The sequence below is a fragment of the Primulina tabacum genome, chromosome 1 (assembly GCF_025594145.1).
Source record: "Primulina tabacum isolate GXHZ01 chromosome 1, ASM2559414v2, whole genome shotgun sequence".
Classification (NCBI taxonomy): domain Eukaryota; kingdom Viridiplantae; phylum Streptophyta; class Magnoliopsida; order Lamiales; family Gesneriaceae; genus Primulina; species Primulina tabacum.
Window position 1 is genome coordinate 53,881,202 of NC_134550.1, and position 16,972 is coordinate 53,898,173.

General features: G+C 38.0%; 2 protein-coding genes and 1 long non-coding RNA gene across 3 annotated transcripts; 2 read left to right on the top strand and 1 right to left on the bottom strand.

The window, feature by feature from the left end:
* The first annotated feature begins 1,878 nt into the window (after positions 1 to 1,878).
* LOC142549759 (uncharacterized) lies at positions 1,879 to 12,884 on the top strand. The gene is made up of 7 exons (XM_075658876.1): positions 1,879 to 2,313; positions 2,944 to 3,043; positions 4,013 to 4,078; positions 10,201 to 10,315; positions 11,011 to 11,093; positions 11,864 to 11,925; positions 12,346 to 12,884. The coding sequence occupies exons 1-7, from the start codon at positions 2,066 to 2,068 to the stop codon at positions 12,449 to 12,451; spliced, it is 780 nt and encodes a 259-aa protein (XP_075514991.1). The 5' UTR covers positions 1,879 to 2,065; the 3' UTR covers positions 12,452 to 12,884.
* Positions 2,458 to 2,937, bottom strand: LOC142549766 (uncharacterized). Its single transcript, XR_012821250.1, has 2 exons — positions 2,620 to 2,937; positions 2,458 to 2,557 (listed from the first exon to the last, which is right to left on the bottom strand). It is a non-coding gene; the product is annotated as an uncharacterized LOC142549766 (long non-coding RNA).
* An 882-nt stretch (positions 12,885 to 13,766) lies between the features above and the next one.
* On the top strand, positions 13,767 to 16,490 carry LOC142549749 (cytochrome b561 and DOMON domain-containing protein At3g07570-like). The gene is made up of 4 exons (XM_075658865.1): positions 13,767 to 14,020; positions 14,119 to 14,521; positions 15,734 to 16,023; positions 16,119 to 16,490. Exons 1-4 carry the CDS (start codon positions 13,838 to 13,840, stop codon positions 16,347 to 16,349), a joined length of 1,107 nt encoding a protein of 368 aa, XP_075514980.1. The 5' UTR covers positions 13,767 to 13,837; the 3' UTR covers positions 16,350 to 16,490.
* Positions 16,491 to 16,972: the final 482 nt, after the last annotated feature.

Genomic DNA, 16,972 nt, shown 5'->3' on the forward strand with positions numbered 1-16,972 from the left:
CCAAAATAAATGCTACAAAATCAAAGCAATAAAAAGTGACATTGGGTAAAAAGAATTTTGGGGCAGAAAGGGACACATTTTTTGGTATGATATGACGTAGCAAAACAGTTTTTCTAAGGCTTAACTTTTATAAAAAAGTGAATAACAGTAAAGTACTTGCAAGATAAATATTTTAGGAAAAGCAAGAGTCTCCATCGTGAGGTTAGTTCTATCGAAATTTGAATGTCGCAGAAACGAGTCGATTTCATGATTATAAGATCATTCAATATCGGATCAAGCCAGAATAATATTATATATATAAATTTTAAAATTAAAATGTAGGAGTAGTACAATTAACAATCGAAAGTGTGTTTTACTTTTCAATTCAATATATCGAGACATTTCATATTTGAACATTTTTTATTTTCACATTTTTTTTTAAAAAAATTTTGAATGGATGGTGACCATATTCGTTTTGTAGTACAAATTCAAATATATATGGACGGAATCTTTTTTTTTTTTTGTTTTCTAAAAAATAAATAAATCGATAACCTAAACATTAATTACTATAATTGTTTGACAAAAACTCGTGTAAGACGGTCTCACAGATCGTATTTTATGAGATGAACATCTTATTTGAGTCATCAATGAAAAAATATTGTTTTTTATACTAAGAGTAGTATTTTTTATTGTGAATATCGGTAGGATTTACCCATATCACAGATAAATATTCGTGATAACGTCTCACAAGATATATACTCTAATTGTTTTTATTGAAAGAAAATAATGGAGCCTAATTAAAATATCAAATAAGTCTCGATCGCATTCTAATCTAAGTATAATATAGAAGGAAAACATGATGACATAACCTTCAGAATTTACATCAAATTTAATTTAATATTATTAAAAGTGTCAAAGCTAAAAGTACCTACACCACACTTGATTTTGTTATGGAGAGAGGGGTCGAAGTGATAATACAAATTCATTATTTTTATGAACGATGATAATTCAAACTTGAACCAATTTTATCATGTTTATCATTTAAAAGTATAGATAAAGATTAAAAAAAATTAAAAGCACGTACGCCACACTTGATTTTGTTATGGAGAGAGGGGTCGAAGTGATAATAAAAATTCATTACTTTTATGTACGATGATAATACAAACTTGAACCAGTTTTATCCTATTTATCGTTTAAAAATTTATAAATATAGGTAAAGATAAAAAAAAATCATTAAGATTTTTGAGTTAGAGATTATACAAAAGTTAATAAAATAGATTTTTATGGTATTTTTATTTTTATAATTTGAGAAGTTGTGTATTTTTTGTTTATAAAAAACATAATACTGTATTAGTGATTACAAGCATGTCAATTTCAATAATATTTTATTTATTTTATTTTATACTATAGATAGATAAGTAGAAGTATATCATAAATTTTAAAATCAGATCACTAATCCATCTATGTTGTGAGCAAGTTTTTTGTGAGACGATATCACGAATCTTTATCTGTGAGACGAGTCAACCCACCGATATTCACAATAAAAAGTAATAATTTTTTTATGGATGACTCAAATAAGAAATCCGTCTGACAATCTCATACAAGTTTTTATCATACGTTATTTATTTTGATTTTGATTAGATCGAGACTAAACTTGAAGAGGTTGCAGTACCGAGATAAATCAAAGATAGTTTCGAAACTTAGGGACCTTTGGAATTTTTACTTTTGTGATTTTGTATCACAAAATTTGTGATAAGATCGTCTAATATTTTAATTTTATGAAATATATTTTAGATTCATCTTAATTTATAAAAATATTATATTTTATTAAAAAATATTAATTTTTTACTGTATATATGAATTGGAAAGACTCCAAATAGATTTTATCTTGTGAAAGGATACATAGTATTATCTCCGTTCGGTCCCTGCTATTTATCTTATTATTTTCTTAATCCTGACAATCTCATCATCGATTCACGTTTCTCGTGCGTACCAGAGTAATCTCCATCAAATCCGATCTGGAACTCCCCAGCCGAACGGAATCGAATCGAAAATTCGATCTCTTGGTTGTTGATTTGGATTTTTCATGGCTGCTAGTGCTAGCCCATCAGGGGGTCAGAGTGACAATAATAATGGGAATACTAACAACGGGAATTGCGGTGGTGGAGGTAAGAAGAATGCAAATGGCGATGCTGTCAAGAGTAACGGCGGAGTTCTGTCGGTGACGGAGAACTCTGCGGTGGGACCGGCTCAGACCGCCCTCCGCCACAATCCTGGCATATCGCTCGATTGGACACCCGAAGAACAGTCTACGCTCGAAGATTTACTTGCGAAGTTAGTTTCTCCCTGGTTCTTTCTTTAGCAATTATGTCTATGGACCTCTGTATGTTTTGATCGCTGTTTGTTTGTCAACATTATTACTGTGTGTTTGGATGCGTATTTTTTAGACTACGGCTCAAGTTTCCTTATATTTATCTCGGTTTTCGTATTCCGGTTATGGAAATTTTTCAATGAAGTTTGGACCATGTATTGTGTTCTTCATTAGATTTTTTTTGGCGGCCGAGAGAGAGGTCACCCACTTTCATCCATTCTTTAATTCCACTGCTCAGATATTGATCTTCCACTGGCTTGGGTTCCAACCTTTAGTAATCTCTACGTATTCAGGGCTGTTCTCTGAGCACAGTTTTGTTTATACTATCCGTTTAGTCCAAGCGACCAAGTCAATTTCTGCAGTAATCAAAACCGCGGAATTCATTGTTTGATTAGTCGGTAAACTGATAAAATTTAGATTAGAAATGGATACAAGTGCAAATTTGATCTTGTTTGGTCGGAAATTTCCGCCATATGACAATTGAAATGGCAAAAAATGTACTTGCCGAGCTTGCGACCAGCAGTGTCTTGGTTACAATATCTTTTGTTGCATTAGTTCTATGTTAATACCGTTTATGCCACCGCTTCTGCCAGAAATGCCTCAGAAACCACAATAGTTCGATATGCTAAAATTGCCCAGGCATTACAAGAGAAGACAGTTCGGGATGTTGCGTTAAGATGCAGATGGATGAATGTGAGTTTTTTTACCCCATTTTTAAAGTTCTCTTTAATTTTCTTCTTTTAATCTGTTATTGTAATATTCCACAATCAGATTATCTGAAAAGTTTGACACGGTAGGATTTTTTTTCCTTCTGAATTGGGTTCCAAGACATCAAATATAAATCGGATTTTATTACTAGGCTTGAGCCATGCTGGCGACCTACATCTTTTCACTTCATATTTGTCCCGAGAGAGAAGAAAAAATAAACCCGTGCAGGATATGGTGTCACAGACACGATTTCTCGACTATGATGGAATGTTAGAAGTTCAATTGTTTGATATTATTATTCAAAAGACTCTCTACATGCAAGAAATTATACATTGGCGAATACGACGCACTTCTGTCTCTTTATTACACTAACCATTGTTTTTAAAGTGTTGATTGGTGCTATATTCTAGAACCCGTAGTATGCGTGAATGGACCAAAAAAAAGTTAAATTCACTATATGTTTTTTAGTGGTATATTCCGTTCAATTATGAGGTTGCACTTGCACATGGTGATAAATTTCGACACAGTTCGTAGAGTAAGATATATTCTTGCACTATTCAGAATTGAAGTTGTCTAAGAAGTTACCCCATCTGATCTGCAGTTTTCTTCTTAATATATAGTTCGTTTCTTAAGATGGCTAACAATTCATTCCCTTGAATTTGAGAGGGTTATGAAAATCCCGAAGCTCGAGTAGAGGTCTCAAAGAGTTTGAAGAGCCTGCCTGCTTAATTTTCCCCTTTTTTCCTTGTATCGGTGGGTGAATTATAATATTACATCAAGATCGTGTTCGATGAGATGTATTCGATCTGTTGTAGAAGTTAAAAATGTATTTGGATTTGTCTCAGTTATGGTTAATGGTGTACTATGGGAAGAAGAGTGACTGAAAAGGATAGTCGTGACAAACTGATATTTTTTAAAGCTAATTCTGTAAATACTGATTCAAATGTTTGGCAGAAAAAAGAAAATGGAAAGAGAAGGAAAGATGATCAAAATTCTTCGAAGAAAAATAAAGACAAAAAGGTATTTAAGTTATTTCATGCTATCTTTTTCCCTCACCTGTCTATTACGCAATAAATGAGTGCCTCGCAGTTCAACTCTTCGTATACTTTTTTTCATCTTAATAATTGGTCGAAAATTAGTATAACTATACAGGAAGTCATCTATTGAATTTATATAAGTAGTCTTATCATAATTCTTGCATGAAAAGATTGAGCAGAACAAATAATAATCCCAGGCAGGAATCACTTGATGATTAGATAACGATAATTCTTCAGTCTAACCATATTTAAACAACATATGCAAATTTTTTGCGATAAGAAATGAAACACTTGATGTAATATATTTTGTGGTTGTATTGCCATTTGTAGCTAATGGGCCAGTGATGATAAGAAATAGTGATGGTGATGTCTAAACTTTTCTGTGATCTGTCTGGTTCCTTTGAAATTCTCAGCTTGCATATGATGCATCTACTGCCAAAAGTTGTGTCACGACCTCCACATCAGGCCAGGGCCAGCAAGGGAATCCGAATGTACATGTCTACAAGAGGCACACGCATGGCAGATTCAAGGGCAAAGATTAGGATTCTGTTCTTATCGGTTTATTTTTTTTAAGTTCTTAGGATTGGGTAGATAGGATCTGGTTTGTTAGGATTTGGAAGATGGTTATCATCTCTAGGATGAGATAAGCTAGGACTCCTTTGTATTTATTTGCATCTTTGCGTTTAATGAAAGGCATTCAGAAAAATTTCCAACCAAAGTGTTACGAGATCGTGAGGTTCTCTCTCCATCGAGCCTCATACTCATCGCCCTTACGATAGGTCGTCAAGGCAGGAAGTCTAACAAAACTAAGTGGAATCTGGACTCCCCGGTTTCCTTTCCCAATAGACCCGTTACTCGATAATTTACGCGGGAACGCGACAAAGTGGTATCAGAGCCAGGAGTAATGGGTGACTCGGCAATCTCGAAACAACTCGATGCCTTCATGAAAATGTACATCGAGGACAAGAAGATACAAGACCAGGTTCAGCAAGGGTTTCGAGAGCAACTGGAAGAATTGTCACTCTCATTGGCGGCTGTTCGCACAGAATCCAACCAAAACCAGGACATGGACAGTAACGTCCGGGCTCGAACGACTACCGTCGGGGCGGCTCCTATAGAGGAGAAGGTTTTGGAGGACAGCGCTATGCACACTGGACCTTCCCCGATATGATGGGCTGGCCGATCCTCTAGGGTGGCTAACTCACTGTGAATATTTTTTCCGCCATCAAAACACGCCAACCCACGACAGAGTAGGGATTGCAGCGTTCCACTTGGAAGGGGATGCACAGTTATGGTTCTTAAGGGCCGAGGAAAACAACCCCAACATGACGTGGAATGACTTCAAGGAGCAATGCCACTTACGTTTCGGGCCCATCCTACGCTGCACTAAATTAGGGGAACTATCTAAATTGAAGCAGACCAGTTCCGTGGAAGACTATCAACAGAAATTCGAGCGATTAATGGCTAGGGCGACCAACCTATCACAAGATCAATTGGTGGAACTTTTTATCAGCGGGTTACAGGAGGTTATAGCAGCGGAAGTCCTCATTCACCTACCTCTGAACTTACCGAGGGCCATGCGCCTCGCAAGGTTATATGAGATGCGCTCAGGGGTGCGTCCCGCCAGCAACCCGCCTACTAATCACCGCAATACTACCCCACAATCAACAGGTCCATTTATCCGGAGGTTAAATCGCGCTGAGATGGAAGAACGAAAGGCGAAGGGACCGTGCTATAATTGTGCCGAACTATATTTTCCGGGGCATCGCTGCAAGAAGTTGTTCTGGATAGAAACATTGGATGATGACACACAACGAGATGACCCGAGCCTTTCCATCGAAGAAGGCGAGCCAGAGGTTTCAATTCATGCCATCACAGGGACACAGGGAGCACAAACCATGCAGATCAAGGGGACGATATCACGCAACCCACTGCTCGTCCTCAGTGATTCGGGCAGCACTCATTGTTTTCTAGACAAGTCCGTGGCACAGAGTTTGGGGCTTCCAATGGAAACCAAGGCCGCTCTTCAAGTTTTGGTGGCCAATGGGAGGCGGATTCCTTGCACGGGAGTTTGCCACAACGTCGTTTTAGGTTTGGGAGAATATAAGTTTTGCATCGATTTTGTTATCATCCCCCTGGGTGGTTTCGGTGCAATTCTAGGGGTCAATTGGCTCCAACTCTTTGGACCAATTCAATGGGACTTCGCCAAGATGTGTATGCGGTTTGTGTACCAAGGGCAGACAATTACTCTCCAAGGGAACACCAAAGACAACCTTCGATCGAATGCTCACCTTGCTACCATGCACGTCCAGAAGGCAAAAGACCAGAATTTACATAATCTCCTCCTTGAGTTTTCAGCAGTATTTGCGGAGCCGTCAGGCCTTCCTCCCCTCCGCCACTTCCAGCAAAAGATCAGCCTCGAATGCGGGACGAATCCAATTGCTGTCCGTCCTTATCGCTATGCGCATTCTCAGAAGGATGAAATTGAAAGACAATGCACCGAGATGTTATCCAAGGGCTTTATTCGATATAGTACGTCTCCTTTCTCATCACCCGTCATTCTAGTTCCGAAGGCAGATAAAACTTGGAGGTTTTGTGTGGATTACCGTGCTCTAAATGCTAAGACAGTCAAGGACAAATTTCCAATACCCATCATCGAAGAACTATTGGATGAATTATTTGGGGCTTACTTCTTTACAAAACTAGATTTGCGAGCAGGTTATCACCAGATTCGCATGGACCCAGGAAGCATTCCCTTGACAGCATTCCGAACACACCATGGGCACTACGAATTCGTAGTTATGCCTTTCGGGCTCACCAACGCGCCCGCCACATTTCAAGCTCTTATGAATTATGTGTTCCAAGATTACCTACGAAAATTCGTGCTCGTATTTTTTGACGATATCTTGATTTATAGTCCTACATGGGAGAGTCATTTACAGCACTTACACGTCGTGCTCACTACACTTCACCATCACCAACTGTTCTTAAAGCGCTCCAAATGTTTCTTTGCTCAGCAGGAAGTGGCATATCTGGGCCATGTGATTTCGAAATCAGGGGCTAAGGTGGATATGTCTAAAATCGAAGCCATCGCCGAATGGCCACAACCGACCTCGCCAACTACTCTACGAGGCTTCCTCGGTCTGACGGGCTATTATCGTCGTTTTGTCAAAGACTATGGATTAATTGCTGCCCGCTGACATCCCTTCTGCGGAAAAATGCCTTTAAATGGTCCTTGGAATCCACAACGGCATTTGAAAAAATAAAAACAGCGCTCACCACAACACCGGTCCTCGCCCTCCCGGATTTTTCAAGGCCATTTGTTGTGGAATGTGATGCTTCGGACTCAGGTATTGGTGCAGTACTTCAGCAAGATGATCGCCCCATAGCTTTCTTTAGTCATTCATTTGCTCAACACCATCAAAAATTACCAGCCTACGAGAAGGAACTAATGGGTTTGACTATAGCGATACGCCATTGGCGCGCATATTTTTGGGGCCAGCCATTTGTAGTACGTACGGACCACTACAGCCTCAAGTATCTTCTAGAACAACGAATCGCAACACCATCTCAACAGCGCTGGTTATGCAAGTTATTGGGGTTTACGTTTACCATCGAATACAAAAATGGACGTTCGAATATCGTGGCGGACGCCCTATCCCGACGAGAATCTCCCACAGCATACGCCACCGCTGTCTCGGCCCCCTCTTGGGATTTCGTAGACGACATTAAAGCAGAACACGCACACTCGGACGAAATCCAACAGCTCATTCAACAAAATGTCAGGGCTATGTCACATGACCACTGGGCTTATGTCGAAGGACTTTTACTGTATAAGTCTCGCATTTTTCTGCACAAGGCATCACCATTGACCACTCGAATTATTAGTTCCATACACAATTCGTGCCATGAAGGATATCAAAAGACATTACAGCGAGTGACGCGCGATTTCTATTGGTCAGGAATGCGACGGCAGGTGCTGGACTTGGTGGCCATGTGCCTTGTCTGTCAACGGAACAAAGTTGAGCACCTTCAACCGGCGGGGCTCCTACAACCACTACCGGTCCCTAACCAGGTTTGGGCAGACATTTCGATGGACTTTGTGGAGGGTCTCCCCTCCTCACATGGGAAAAATGTGATCTTCGTAGTGGTCGACCGTTTGTCAAAGTATGCACATTTTATTGCGATCGCCCACCCGTACACGGCTGTTTCAATGGCTCGAATCTTCTTTGACAATGTGTTTAAGCTGCACGGCCTACCCGAGTCTATTGTCAGTGATCGAGATGTGACCTTCACGAGCTCCTTTTGGAAAGAACTGTTTCGTTTGCAAGGGACCAAACTCTGTTTCAGTTCTTCCTATCACCCTCAATCTGATGGGCAAACGGAGGCTGTTAATCGAGTGTTAGAAATGTATTTACGTTGTTTTACAAGCGACCATCCGAAGAAGTGGGGAGATTGGCTCGCATGGGCTGAATATTGCTACAATACGAGTTTCCATTCATCATTACGCGCCTCTCCATTTGAGGTCATCTATGGGAGGTCACCACCTCGCCTCTTATCATACTGCCCCGGGGTCGCTCGCCTAGAGGCTGTGGATCAAGCATTATTGTCTCGTGACAAGCTGCTACAAGACATAAGAGATCGATTGATGCATGCACAAAATCGCATGAAGGTACAATACGACAATAACCACCGGGAATTACAATTTCAGGTGAATGATAAGGTTTTGTTGAAACTCCAGCCGTATCGCCACTTAAGTTTATCAGCCCGCGCTCATCAAAAGTTATCCCCTCGCTTCTATGGGCCTTTTACGGTTTTGGAACGGATTGGGTCAGTTGCTTATAAACTCAAATTACCAGAGTCTGCCAAAATGCACCCAGTTTTCCACGTCTCCTTCTTGAAGCCATTTCGTGGGACAGAAGCATGCGAGCCCTCACTCCCTGCTCTACATTCAGGAGAGCAACTCCCTACCCCACAGTCCATACTAGACCAACGTGTTCACAAGGGGAAAACAGAGCTGCTGATTCATTGGCAAGGATTGTCACCAGCCGAGGCTTCATGGGAAGATGCGGCATTATTCACAGAACGTTTTCCAGCATTTGTGTTTGCGGACAAACACCTATCTCATGGGGTGGGTGATGTCACGACCTCCACATCAGGCCAGGGCCAGCAAGGGAATCCGAATGTACATGTCTACAAGAGGCACACGCATGGCAGATTCAAGGGCAAAGATTAGGATTCTGTTCTTATCAGTTTATTTTTTTTAAGTTCTTAGGATTGGGTAGATAGGATCTGGTTTGTTAGGATTTGGAAGATGGTTATCATCTCTAGGATGAGATAAGCTAGGACTCCTTTGTATTTATTTGCATTACGAGATCGTGAGGTTCTCTCTCTATCGAGCCTCATATTCATCGCCCTTACGATAGGTCGTCAAGGCAGGAAGTCTAACAAAACTAAGTGGAATCTGGACTCCCCGGTTTCCTTTCCCAATAGACCCGTTACTCGATCATTTACGCGGGAACGCGACAAGTTGTTTCTCTAATGGAAAATTTCATTCAATTGTGATTATTTTCCCATATCTCTCTTTGGTACTTTGGTTTGAGAGTAAACGAGGAAAAAAAAAACGAAACAAAAAACGAACGAGGGAAAAAATTTCTAATGGACATGTTCATTTCCTACTTATTAAAAAATAAGAGCTTTCTGAATGTGCATCCAAATAATTACAAAATCTTGTGATTGCTTTAGTTGGACACTAGTATCTATCATAATGACTAACATTATTTGCACTGGTGTTAGAATGAAGTTTATGATATCCTATTTAGAAGCTTTCCTCGTTTATAAAGGTCCAAAAATTATAAGTGGTTTAATGGCGTCTTTGTTCTACCAGTCAGGTTAAAATAATGAATAAGAGAGAGGTACAAATAATTAGTTTTGAATAAGTACAGTGCTGCCGTATTATTTATTTTCAATTCCACTGTTTTATGATGAATAAAAATATTATATTTTAGATCTAGAGATTATAGTGGTTTTAAGAAATTGATATATCTACACCGAAGATAATTATATTCATCTAACTTTATATCCTGTCCAAATAATTTTTCTCAGGAAAAGATTACAGATTCACTGCCAAAATCTTCTCAAGCTCCAAATCGCTCCAATGATCCTCCATATGTTTCTTCAATGATGTCGATGGACAGTGATGATGGAATCTCATACAAGAGTCAGTACATAATCTTGAATTTCAGTCTAGAAAGAAAGTGAAGTTTTTTTGTATACATGCTTATTGCCTTTTTCTCTGTATAGCCTTATGTTAATAACTCCTCTGCCAATTTCTATTTTGCCTGGTTATCTTCCTGAAATCATGTGTCTCAGTGCACACTTTCCCTCAGTTTATATTTGTTTGCAGCTGCACACGAAGATGATGAATATAAATTGAACTTGAGTTTTTATGGAATGTGAGAATGCCGTATGTGCTGAATAATTACCTTTTTTGTATCATGACTTGAGATGGAAAAGGGTAACTAAAGATCTTCATAGTGTTTTGGTGCATGTGGATATTGCTCGTGAGATCTCAACTTTCAGAATCCAACTGGGCATCCAATATACAGTCCCATGTCTAGAAAAAATTCGTAGTCTCTTCTCATTGTAGTTCATATCCTCAATTACAGTTCAATTCCAACTTAGCTCCTTGATGCTACAAGTTCTTGGTAGTTCATCGGATAATTTTTAGATGATTATGAAAAGGATAAGTACTTATAAGATAATACCATTATGATGAACTAGACTGTTGAAACTACTGAAGTACACTGTTAGTATAGAACTGATTGGATCAAATGACAAAGTTTACATATATCTTCTGGATGGTTTGTTATTTATTTATTTATTGTTTTTAGAACTTTAAATTTGTGTTTTCAGTGATTGGTGGTTCCTGTGGACAACTTCTTGAGCAAAATGCTCATGCCTTGGATCAAATTTCTTCCAACTTTGCTACTTTTAAGGTACTAGCCGCTTCATGTACATATTTTTTTAGTTGTAAGGGTCTAAGAGATGGTAATTATTTAATAGTTTCATGTGTATTTTGATGAGATGAGAACGAACATTTCTGTCACTAATTGAGATTTTTCCTGTAAACAACTGTGCACATTAATGGGAGGTTAAATTCACCATGACAATTTACTTGGTTGATGTATTTGGTTATAGTAGAACTTATGAGTAAATCAACAGTTGTAGTGGTTGTTATTCCAAGCAAAGTGTGCTTAAAAACTGCTGAAACATTGATATGAGTTGGAAAAGCATGAAGGAGACAGCTTCTGTCCCCGGGACAGATTTTTGAAATACTAAAAAGTAAGAGTTACCCTATGAGCTGTTTGCAAACAAGATGCAAAAAAATATTACTTGTGAGTGAAGAAGCCCTTCTTTAAGTGTTTGCAAACATGTTCCTAATAAATAATAAACGTTTCCTGCTTTGCATGACTGTTGCTGTGTCTTGGAGGGCTAAATTTTAGTAGTGTTTTGTTGGAACATATCCACTGACAGGAAATCGAGTAAGGATGTTTTTTAAATGCCCGACCGACTATATAATGCAGAGATTATGATGTAATAATAATCACACATTTGTCTGATACTGATTTCTGGTTTCAATCCAAATTTAGCTGTAGGCATTCCTCAGCCATTGTCTTAGCTTCCACCATTGGACAACATGGAACTGTGCTTCATCTCTAGATATGATTAGTTGTGTTGACATTATTTTTTTCATTTCTGCTTGCAGATTCATGAGAACATCAATCTCTTCTGTCAAGCTCGAAACAATATTCTTTCTATCTTAGATGAGTACGTCCTGGACTTCCTACCTATATATTTAGCTTTTCATTCATTTTGATTTATGTGCGATCATTTGCAAAAATTTCATCATTTATGGACTTTTCTAATGTTTACTATATTTCCTCACTACTCAGCTGTATTTTTTTTTGCGATGTTCTTTTTATACTCTTGATTACTTAATGAATCTTGAATGCATCGCCATAAATAATCATCAATTGATTTCTGGTTGTATATTTTTGTCCTTGGTGGTGATTTGTTCTTTGTTTCAATCTATCCGCTGTATTTTTTAAATCCCGCCAGAATAATTCAGAAGAGTGTGGTTTCTCTTATACATGCTTTTGACATACGCATTCAATGCACTACTTAAGTTCATTTTTCGTATTGAATCCATAATATTCTAAATATCCTTGTATGAATTGTGTATTGCAGCTTTAGTGACATGCCAGAAGTAATGAAGCAGATGCCGCCACTTCCTGTAAAGCTGAATGAAGATCTTGCTAATACCATTCTTCCTCGAACACCCCAGCCAAATTAATCTCGAGGTCCTTCTTAGCATGCTTCAACTCGTGATCATTCTGCCTCGACCGAGTTTGGCCTTTGAAATACATCTACTGCAATTGGCTACTGTCCACTCTAAGTCCTCTTGAAATTTTAATTAAAATTGTTTTGTTTCTTCATTATCTTAGTACACTTGTTTCTCTTTTGTTTTCTCCCTTTTCGTCCTTCCAGTTGCTTCAGTTCTCGAAGGAACTAGCCTTTGTAGCGTCCAATTACATTCAGTAGCATAGAACTGATTTTTAGTTTTTGTGAACTTCTTTAGGGTAAGTCCTTGAATAGTTTTGGAAGTGCTGTCGAGGAAATAATGTTTTACTTCTGAATCTAGTGTCAATACTTGTTAGGTCAACGCACATTTTGTAGCTGCTGCTCTTATTGGTATTATACAAAAATAAGAATTTACAAGGTTATGATTGTGGAGGCTATGTATGTATTGCGTGGGATGTGCCCTAAAGATAGGGTCAAATAAATCACTTTCTCGCTTTTCCTTTTCTTAAATTAGGTAGGTGTGAAATTTTGAAGGGACCGATTGTTTTTGAATTCCTGAGTTGAGCATTCATATTGAACTTGTTGGATTTAATTATTTGGTATACAAAGAAGTAAAAAGTTAGGTGCTAGAAATTAGAAGTCTGGAGTATATAACGTTGGGCATTCCTAAAAGGGTGTCGCTGCCGGCTGTCGCGGGCCTCGGATCATGAGCAAGCCGGCCACAGGGACGGGACAAGACGTCCTTATACTTGTAGGTGCCGCATTGTATATGCGTATCTACTAGATACCAATCAAACACAGTAAAGGGATCAAAAAAGAAAATGCTCGATTTAAACTAGAAAGACGATTAAATTTGGATCTAATAAACAATTCATAGCAGGAGAAATAAACTATCATTGGAAAACTATCTTGTGCACTTAATCTAGAACGAAATCACGTTCAAAATTTTAAACTAAACAATCATATGGTCACGGGTGGATTCGTTTCATTTTTTTTCGTGTATAAATATTTGTCATTTTAAGATTTTAAAGAAATATCATTCGTACTTGTGGATCATCTTGTATTCAGATATATTAGGGGGGAGAATCCCATGAACAATCTTTACAATCGAAATCATTCATTTTTTAAATCAAATCCATCATCAATCCAACCGAGGAGAACTAAATTAATTAATGGTCAACTTGGACAGCACAAATGATGTGTGTAGTTTGTTTCCACTCCCCATTTATTATATATCCACCATGTTAGTTCACCATCACCAACCAGACTTTGTCAACTATTTTCTTTTTATTGATACGATGTTATTTCCCATTTCGCAACTTGCAATTTAGAGAGAGAGAGAGAGAGAGAGAGAGAGAGAGAGAGAGAGAGAGGGAGCATGGCAAGTCTCAAGGACAATCCCTTCTTGTTAATCCTCATTCTATGTTCTGTTATGTCATATGCGCACTCACAATCATCAAATTCTTGCGATTCTCCACTCAACCTCGTAAACCCACTCCCTTTCGACACTTCTTCCCTCCAGTGTCTTCTCGTGTGGAGAGCTCAAAGCTTCGTCCTCAGGGTAAGTCACACTTCCAAAGTTCAATTGTTTTTTGGGTGTTGGCAGATGGAAAAGTTCAAGAATCATAGCCATCTAATTGTCTCGTGTGTTCGTTTCAGTATGGGCAAGCATCACCAAACGTATGGAGCTTTGTGCTGTCGGCGCCCAATCCAAATTCATACGTCGCTATGGGATTCTCACCCGACGGGCAAATGGTGGGCTCGAGTGCCGTAGTTGGTTGGGTTGAAGCCGATGGTACACTCAACATGAAAAGGTACTATCTAGGAGGGCGATCATCAGATGCTGTCACATTGGACTCATCCGACAGTAGACTAAAAATCTCAAACTCATCAATCCAACTGGTACAAAACCAAATTTACATGTCTTTTCAAGTGACCTCCGACAAGCCCGCCACGAGTCTGCTATACTCGTTTGGGCCACGGGGACGGTTGCCCGCCTCATCCAGTTACACACTCGCCGAGCATCAAGAGAGGATCTCCACTGCCTTGGACTACACTACAGGTAAGTACTGCAAACATTGTTTATTTCAAGAAAATGTGGGATACTCGACTGTGATTCAAATTAGGTAGTGATATCTTAAGGGGTACTTGATTCTTTGTGGGGAAAAATGTTTAGTGGGAGTAGGTATGGTTGGCTTCATCGTGGGAGTTGGTGGATGGTCACATACCCGTGAGTGCATTGTCGATTACTTAAATATTGAATGTGGATACTTGACATCATTTCACAAATAAGATTGGATAAAAAAAGTGAGCGAACATGAGAAAAATCGAGATTTTAATATTTTTGTTATCGAATTTCAGTTTTAATATGTTTTTTTTTACGTGACATTTTGTCTATGTCATTGTCTATGTCACAAACACTTTTCATAATATAACTTCAATTTATACGATCGATGACATGTAATAAAATAATTTTGTTGCTAGGATATAATGGAAGAATGGTTCGTTGAATATGTATGAAGGGGCTAAGCAATTTAAAGTATATATTTAAGACTAATTTGATTTGGACAATGTTGTTAGTTAATAATTAGATAATAAAGGAAGACCTAATCATACGATAGATACGCATATTTAATGAATTTTGTCTCCCAAACTTAACTCTAAAGTTACATCTTAACATACTAATTAATTGTGAAAAATAAGACAAAAATAAGCTTTTCTTTTCTCTCCCAACTTCCAAAGTTGCGTAATTAATTAATTAACCCACCTAAAATTTGATTAGGTTTTAAAAATATTTAGTATAAATTTTTTTACTTCTTTATTTTTTGTTATTGGGGTTTGAGATATTATTTGTTTTTAATTCTATACAAAGTACCAAATATATTCAACGGTTTAGATATAAGAGTAGGTCTTCATTGAAACGGTTTTTCAAATTTTTATCAGTCAGACGAGTCAATCTAGTCCATACCTACAATGATAATTAATACTTTTGACATAACTTTTCTTGGGTCGGATTAGATATTTGTCTCACAAAATTGAGCCATGAGACGATTTGATACGAATTTTGACATATCATGGCTTAAACTATATATAATTGTTCAACTAGAATCAATGGACAAATTTTTGGACTTGATAATTATCGGGTTAAAACTAGGCGTGGATTTGAAAAAGGTCAACTTAGGAATTTGCACGAGTTTTTCATTATCTTGAACATACAATATGCGACCTTTTGACATCTCCTTGCATTGATCGAGTCACTATTGTCGAGTTTCAGGTCAATTTGTGAGTACCCAGAAAACCGCAGAAGCGAGTCTCCGGAGAAGCCATGGAATCTTGAACATGCTGGGTTGGGGTATTCTGATGCCGATAGGCGTAATGGTTGCAAGATATATGAGACAATGGGATCCCATTTGGTTCTATTCTCACGTCGCCGTTCAATCTTGCGGATTCGTCTTGGGAGTCATCGGGGTCATCTGTGGTTTCGTCCTGCAAAATCGTCTCAAAACACCGGTTAAAAGGCACAAAGGCATCGGCGTTTTCATCCTCGTACTCGGTTGTCTACAGGTTTAAAACTATATATATTGTTCCTTTTATATTAATCGGTTAGCTACCATTTTTATTGAAAAATTACATGAAGTAGTTGTTACTTCATTGTGCAGGTGATTGCATTCTTGGCTAGGCCAGACAAGACATCCAAAGCGAGGAAATATTGGAATTGGTATCACTTTATTGTGGGAAGAGTTTTGATATTTGCGGCGGCTGTCAATGTATTCTATGGCATACATTTGGGGAAGGCTGGGGCAGGATGGAATGCTGGTTTTGCTAGTGTTCTTGTCCTATTTTTCATCATCACTCTCGTCCTAGAGTTGAGGGCTTGCATGAGGAAATGATTCTTTCTTTCTTTCTTGTTTATTTATTTTGTTTTATAATTTTTGATTTCGCGTCGTGACACCAACTTATACTATATCATTTTGGTAGTTTTCATTTTGTATTTGTGGTCACGAGAGATATAATACTAATTATTATCGACACTTGACACACATGTATATTAAAATTTGGTTACGCAAAATATATTTGAGATAGAATCAATGTTTAACAAAGAGAAGTCATGTACAAATATCCCCAGATTAATCCTTAATGTATATAGCCTCTTATTTATGATAGTTGACTATCACAAATACCTATATACATGTGTTAAGGCCATCTCCAACCCATAAATCTATTTTGGTGCAGAAAATAGTGCAGTTTCTGCACCAAATATAACATTCATTTCCAACCCATTTACTTCAAATCTTACACAAAAAAGTATATTCCTATAATAATCTTTTTGTTTACTATTTATTTATAGAAGAAAAAGATACCCAATGGGAAAAAACTCCATGGACTATCATGGAAAGATATCTAACCAATACATCATATGTATATGGTTCCTACAAGCAAAGAGGATTTTATGAAAATCTTCTGATATCTACAAAAAGTGTTGACATAACTCACTTTTTCAGTAATACTCAGC

Excerpts from the sequence above, each read along its gene's own strand:
- LOC142549759 (XM_075658876.1), top strand. The coding sequence starts at position 2,066 with ATGGCTGCTAGTGCTAGCCCATCAGGGGGTCAGAGTGACAATAATAAT. Across the intron at positions 2,314-2,943 it reads CTCGAAGATTTACTTGCGAA|AAATGCCTCAGAAACCACAA; the intron begins GTTAGTTTCTCC and ends CGCTTCTGCCAG. Across the intron at positions 10,316-11,010 it reads TGATGGAATCTCATACAAGA|TGATTGGTGGTTCCTGTGGA; the intron begins GTCAGTACATAA and ends TTGTGTTTTCAG.
- LOC142549749 (XM_075658865.1), top strand. The coding sequence starts at position 13,838 with ATGGCAAGTCTCAAGGACAATCCCTTCTTGTTAATCCTCATTCTATGT. Across the intron at positions 14,021-14,118 it reads CTCAAAGCTTCGTCCTCAGG|TATGGGCAAGCATCACCAAA; the intron begins GTAAGTCACACT and ends TGTTCGTTTCAG. Across the intron at positions 16,024-16,118 it reads TCGTACTCGGTTGTCTACAG|GTGATTGCATTCTTGGCTAG; the intron begins GTTTAAAACTAT and ends TTCATTGTGCAG.